Source organism: Rana temporaria, chromosome 7 (genome assembly GCF_905171775.1).
Source record: "Rana temporaria chromosome 7, aRanTem1.1, whole genome shotgun sequence".
In the NCBI taxonomy this organism is placed as follows: Eukaryota; Metazoa; Chordata; class Amphibia; order Anura; family Ranidae; genus Rana; species Rana temporaria.
In genome coordinates, this window is record NC_053495.1 from 182,091,807 (window position 1) to 182,098,425 (window position 6,619).

General features: G+C 54.1%; 1 protein-coding gene across 1 annotated transcript; it reads left to right on the top strand.

Annotated features, from left to right (window-relative positions):
* The first annotated feature begins 2,236 nt into the window (after positions 1 to 2,236).
* LOC120946240 (extensin-3-like) lies at positions 2,237 to 3,772 on the top strand. The gene has a single exon (XM_040361070.1). The coding sequence runs from the start codon at positions 2,237 to 2,239 to the stop codon at positions 3,770 to 3,772; it is 1,536 nt and encodes a 511-aa protein (XP_040217004.1).
* The last annotated feature ends 2,847 nt before the right edge of the window (positions 3,773 to 6,619 follow it).

Sequence of the window (6,619 nt, forward strand, 5' to 3'; positions counted from 1 at the left end):
TCCTCCATTCACTTCCCGGCCTCCAGCCACATCTCCTCCATTCACTTCCCGGCCTCCAGCCACATCTCCTTCATTCACTTCTCGGCCTCCAGCCACATCTCCTCCATTCACTTCCCGGCCTCCAGCCACATAATCTCCATTCACTTCCCGGCCTCCAGCCACATCTCCTCCATTCACTTCTCGGCCTCCAGCCACATCTCCTCCATTCACTTCCCGGCCTCCAGCCACATTATCTCCATTCACTTCCCGGCCTCCAGCCACATCTCCTCCATTCACTTCCCGGCCTCCAGCCACATCTCCTCCATTCACTTCCCGGCCTCCAGCCACATCTCCTCCATTCACTTCCCGGCCTCCAGCCACATCTCCTCCATTCACTTCCCGGCCTCCAGCCACATCTCCTCCATTCACTTCTCGGCCTCCAGCCACATCTCCTCCATTCACTTCTCGGCCTCCAGCCACATCTCCTCCATTCACGTCCTGGCCTCCAGCCACATCATCTCCATTCACTTCCCGGCCTCCAGCCACATCATCTCCATTCACTTCCCGGCCTCCAGCCACATCATCTCCATTCACTTCCCGGCCTCCAGCCACATCGTCTCCATTCACTTCCCGGCCTCCAGCCACATCTCCTCCATTCACTTCTCGGCCTCCAGCCACATCTCCTCCATTCACTTCCCGGCCTCCAGCCACATCTCCCCCATTCACTTCCCGGCCTCCAGCCACATCTCCTCTTCACTTCCCGGCCTCCAGCCACATCTCCTTCATTTACTTCCCGGCCTCCAGCCACATCATCTCCATTCACTTCCCGGCCTCCAGCAACATCATCTCCATTCACGTCCCGGCCTCCAGCCACATCTCCTCCATTCACTTCCCGGCCTCCAGCCACATCTCCTCCTTTCACTTCCCGGCCTCCAGCCACATCATCTCCATTCACTTCCCGGCCTCCAGCCACATCATCTCCATTCACTTCCCGGCCTCCAGCCACATCTCCTCCATTCACTTCCCAGCCTCCAGCCACATCTCCTCCATTCACTTCCCGGCCTCCAGCCACATCTCCTCTATTCACTTCCCGGCCTCCAGCCACATCTCCTTCATTCACTTCCCGGCCTCCAGCCACATCTCCTCCATTCACTTTTCGGCCTCCAACCAGCTTTCCTTCAAGCAGATCGCTATTCACTCCCCATCCCCCAACAAGATCTTAACACTGACCTCCAAAATGATCTCGTCCACTTTCTCCTCCAACCACAACCTCCTCCTCACTATCCCTGGCCTCTAACTGGCACTACTCCATTCTGTCCCCAGCCTCTAACCAGATCTCCCTCAAGCCATCACCGACCTCCACTCAGATCTTCTCCACACTGTGCTGTATGTTGTCTCTGGTCTCCAAAAACGACCTCTGCACTTTCCTCAGCCCCCAACCGAACCTTCTAAACGTTGTCCCCAGCCTCCAACCAGACCTCCTCTACAATTTCTTCAGCCTCTAACCAGACCTCTGCTATACTACCTCAAATAAGACCTCCATGTTGTGTCCAGCCTCCAAGAAAACTGCTCTTTTACTATCCCCAACCTCCAACCAGGCCTGATCTACACTGCCCTCAACCTTTAACCAAACCTCCGCCACGCTGTCCCCAGCCCCCAACATGACCTCCGCCACGCTGTCCTCAGCCCCCAACAAGACCTCCGCCACGCTGTCCTCAGCCCCCAACAAGACCTCCGCTACGCTGTCCCCAGCCCCCAACAAGACCTCCGCCACGCTGTCCTCAGCCCCCAACAAGACCTCCGCTACGCTGTCCCCAGCCCCCAACATGAACTCCGCCACGCTGTCCTCAGCCCCCAACAAGACCTCCGCCACGCTGTCCTCAGCCCCCAACAAGACCTCCGCTACGCTGTCCCCAGCCCCCAACATGACCTCCGCCACGCTGTCCTCAGCCCCCAACAAGACCTCCGCTACGCTGTCCCCAGCCCCCAACATGACCTCCGCCACGCTGTCCTCAGCCCCCAACATGACCTCCGCTACGCTGTCCCCAGCCCCCAACATGACCTCCGCCACGCTGTCCTCAGCCCCCAACATGACCTCCGCTACACGCTGTCCCCAGCCTCCAACAAGAACTCCGCCACGCTGTCCCCAGCCCCCAACAAGACCTCTGCTACGCTGTCCCCAGCCCCCAACAAGACCTCCGCCACGCTGTCCCCAGCCCCCAACAAGACCTCCGCTACGCTGTCCCCAGCCCCCAACATGACCTCCGCCACGCTGTCCTCAGCCCCCAACATGACCTCCGCCACGCTGTCCCCAGCCCCCAACAAGACCTCCGCCACGCTGTCCCCAGCCCCCAACATGACCTCCGCTACACGCTGTCCCCAGCCTCCAACAAGAACTCCGCCACGCTGTCCCCAGCCCCCAACAAGACCTCCGCCACGCTGTCCCCAGCCCCCAACAAGACCTCCGCCACGCTGTCCCCAGCCCCCAACAAGACCTCGGCTACATTGTCCCCAGCCCCCAACAAGACCTCCGCTACATTGTCCCCAGCCCCCAACAAGACCTCCGCCACGCTGTCCTCAGCCCCCAACAAGACCTCCGCTACGCGCTGTCCCCAGCCCCCAACAAGACCTCCGCCACGCTGTCCCCAGCCCCCAACAAGACCTCCGCCACGCTGTCCCCAGCCCCCAACAAGACCTCCGCTACGCTGTCCCCAGCCCCCAACAAGACCTCCGCCACGCTGTCCCCAGCCCCCAACAAGACCTCTGCTACGCTGTCTCCAGCCCCCAACAAGACCTCCGCCACGCTGTCCCCAGCCCCCAACAAGACCTCCGCCACGCTGTCCCCAGCCCCCAACAAGACCTCTGCTACGCTGTCTCCAGCCCCCAACAAGACCTCCGCCACGCTGTCCCCAGCCCCCAACAAGACCTCCGCCACGCTGTCCCCAGCCCCCAACAAGACCTCCGCTACGCTGTCCCCAGCCCCCAACAAGACCTCCGCTACGCTGTCCCCAGCCCCCAACAAGACCTCCACTACGCTGTCCCCAGCCCCCAACAAGACCTCCGCCACGCTGTCCCCAGCCCCCAACAAGACCTCTGCTACGCTGTCTCCAGCCCCCAACAAGACCTCCGCCACGCTGTCCCCAGCCCCCAACATGACCTCCGCTATGCTGTCCCCAGCCCCCAACAAGACCTCCGCCACGCTGTCCCCAGCCCCCAACAAGACCTCCGCCACGCTGTCCCCAGCCCCCAACAAGACCTCCGCCACGCTGTCCCCAGCCCCCAACAAGACCTCTGCTACGCTGTCTCCAGCCCCCAACAAGACCTCCGCCACGCTGTCCCCAGCCCCCAACAAGACCTCCGCCACGCTGTCCCCAGCCCCCAACAAGACCTCTGCTACGCTGTCTCCAGCCCCCAACAAGACCTCCGCCACGCTGTCCCCAGCCCCCAACAAGACCTCCGCCACGCTGTCCCCAGCCCCCAACAAGACCTCCGCCACGCTGTCCCCAGCCCCCAACAAGACCTCCGCCACGCTGTCTCCAGCCCCCAACAAGACCTCTGCTACGCTGTCCCCAGCCCCCAACAAGACCTCCGCCACGCTGTCCCCAGCCCCCAACAAGACCTCCGCCACGCTGTCCCCAGCCCCCAACAAGACCTCCACTACGCTGTCCCCAGCCCCCAACAAGACCTTGATTCTTCCCTGAAGTTGGAGAGTTGGTCAGAGCACAGGACTTATCTGAGGACACTTCCCTCGTCTGTGGGAGCCCCGGACTCCTCTTCCAACTTATCAGACTGAGATAATAACTGCCTAGCTGTACATTTGGGTATAATGTTTGTATGACAATGGGAGGGAGGATAGTGAGCTCCTCAGGGGAGGGGACTCCTGTGATCAGTGAGGGGCTGCAGATACAAAAATGAAGAAGTAAAATAAAAGAATGGAAAGTCTTCTCTCTCTGTTCTGTTTGTCCTCACATGCTCACCATTGTAATATAGGAAGTGATCTGCCACCACCTAGTGGACAATTTAGATAATTGCATCATCATCTATATCTACCCTGGAACACTTTCGTTTTTATTCTGCCTAACCTTATTTATTGTCGGTACTTGTCTAGGACCGACCATTTATACAGCGCTTTACATATTTTAGAATACAGCATTCAGTATATTCTTTTGGTTGATGGTTTTTACTGAGCTAAATGACTCAATACAGCGTCTGGTAAAGCGTTTGCGTCTCTCTCTGTGCTGCGACCTAAACTAATACATGAATTATGGAAGCAATCTGATTGGTTGGTATTTCCCTTTGCATGGTTAGTATATTATTTTTTTAAACCTAGTTCTTGGATTTTCTGCAGGCCTGTGATATTTACAGACTTTTTCCTTCCAGTGTAGGGACTCTGATCAAGTCCCCTTTCACAGTTGTGCGACCTGAAAGTCACGCCATTTTACACGACTTGAAGCAATGCCTGTGTAATCTTGAGTTCCATGAACCTCAAGTCACATCAAAGTCGGACCAAAGTAGTGCAGGGACTACTTTGATGTTGCTGTGACTTGAAGTCGCACAGATATGAATATTATCCATGGGGTACGACTTGTCATGTGACTTTGCAGTCCCAAGTCGCACAAGTGTGAAAGGGGTCCAAAGTACAACTTAAGGAAGACGATTTTGTTAGTTTTGGATAGGGTGGAGAGGGATTGGACCCCCTGTCAGTTTTTATTGCTGTCATTGGGGAGACTCTCCGGGCCAGATTCACATAGGTTACGCGGATCTAAAGATCCGTTAACCTATCTGATTTAAGATCCGCCGCCCCAAGTTTTTGAGGCAAGTGGTTAATTGACAAAGCACTTACCTCAAAACTTGTGGCGGCGTATCGTAAATCCCCCGGCGGAATTCATGCGCCGTCCAGAAATTTTCCCAGCGTGCATTGCTCCAAATAATGCCGCAAGGACGTCATTGGTTTCGACGTTTACGTAAATTACGTCCATCCGTATGCGCGAACGACTTACGCAAACAACGTAAAAAATTCAAATTTTGTCGCGGGAACGACGGCAATACTTAACATTGGCTGCACCTCATAGACCCAGGGGTAACTATATGCCGGAAAAAGCCGAACGCAAACGACGTAAAGAAAAAACGCCGGGCGATCATTCGTTTCTGAATCGGCGTAACTCCTCATTTGCATATTCGTCGCGTAAAAAACCTGAAACGCCACCTAGCGGCCGGCCTGGAATTGCAGCCTAAGATCCTACGGTGTAACGCAATTACACCTGTCGGATCTTAGGAATATCTATGCGTAACCGATTCTATGAATCAGTCGCATAGATACGACCGGCAGAACTCAGAGACACGCCGTTGTATCTCTTTGAGAATCTGGCACTCCCTCTCTAATTGTCCCGTTTACCATTATCATCAAAAGTGAAAGCAAAAGAGAATCCCAAATTTTAAGCTGTCCCCAGAACACTAATAGAGAGGAAGTCTTGCAGTGGGGACACTAGTTCTGGTGACTCCCTTCCTTAGGAGGGATTTCCTCTCACTTCCTGTTTGGCAGGAAGTGAAGGGAAATCTCCCCAGTAAACAAATAGCAAAAGAAAACTGACAGGGGTTATAACCCTCCTTTACTATTTTTAAAACAAATACAAATGTTTTTCCTTTTGTTCTACTTCTAAAATAACAGCTGGACTCAGAATTCTATGACCTGCACCTTACATTTCCGCATTTCATTTTCTATTATACATTTATAGCTAGATTCAGGATGGCGAGCGCATAGTTGCGGCGGCGTAGCGTATGGCATTTACACTACAACGCCGTAAGTTAGCGAGGCAAGTACATGATTCACAAAGTACTTGCCTGCTAAGTTACGGCGGCGTAAGGGCGCCTAATTCAAATTAGGCTAAGGGGGCGTGTTTTATGTTAATGGAGGTTGACCTGACGTGATTGACGTATTTTGCGAACGGCGCATGCGCCGTCCGTGTACATATGCCAGTGTGCATTGCGGCAAAGTACGCCGCACGGTCCTATTGGTTTTGACGTGGATGTAAATTATGTAAATCCCTATTCACGGACGACTTACGCAAACAACGTAACATTTTTGAATTTCGACGCAGGAACGGCAGCCATACTTAACATTACTATTCCAGCTATTTGATGGAATAACTTTAGGCCTGATAATGCGTTACGTAAACGGCGTATCTGTACTGCGTCGGCCGGGCGTACGTTCGTGAATAGGCGTATCTAGTGATTTACATATTCTACGCCGACCGCAATGGAAGCGCCACCTAGCGGTCAGCCTAAAAATTACACTTTAGGATACGACGGTGTAAGACACTTACGCCTCTCGTATCTGAGCCTAATTTAAGCGTATCTGGTTACCAGAATACGCTTAAATTAGCGCCGGCGCAAATTCAGACTTAGGCTGGCGTATCTACTGATACGCCAGCCTAAGTCTCTCTGAATCTAGCTATTAGTCTAAAGTTTAACCACTTTAGCCCCGGAAGACTTGGCTGCCCAATGACGGGGCCATTTTTTTGCGATTTGGCACTGCGTCACTGTGATAATTGCGCGATCGTGTGACGGTGTACCCAAACAAAATTCACGTTTCATTTATTTTGGTTGTATTCTGCTGTTTTAATTTTTTGCGCTATAAACA

What these genes read in the sequence shown, in the direction of transcription:
- LOC120946240 (XM_040361070.1), top strand. Translation starts at nt 2,237, where the DNA reads ATGACCTCCGCCACGCTGTCCTCAGCCCCCAACATGACCTCCGCCACG.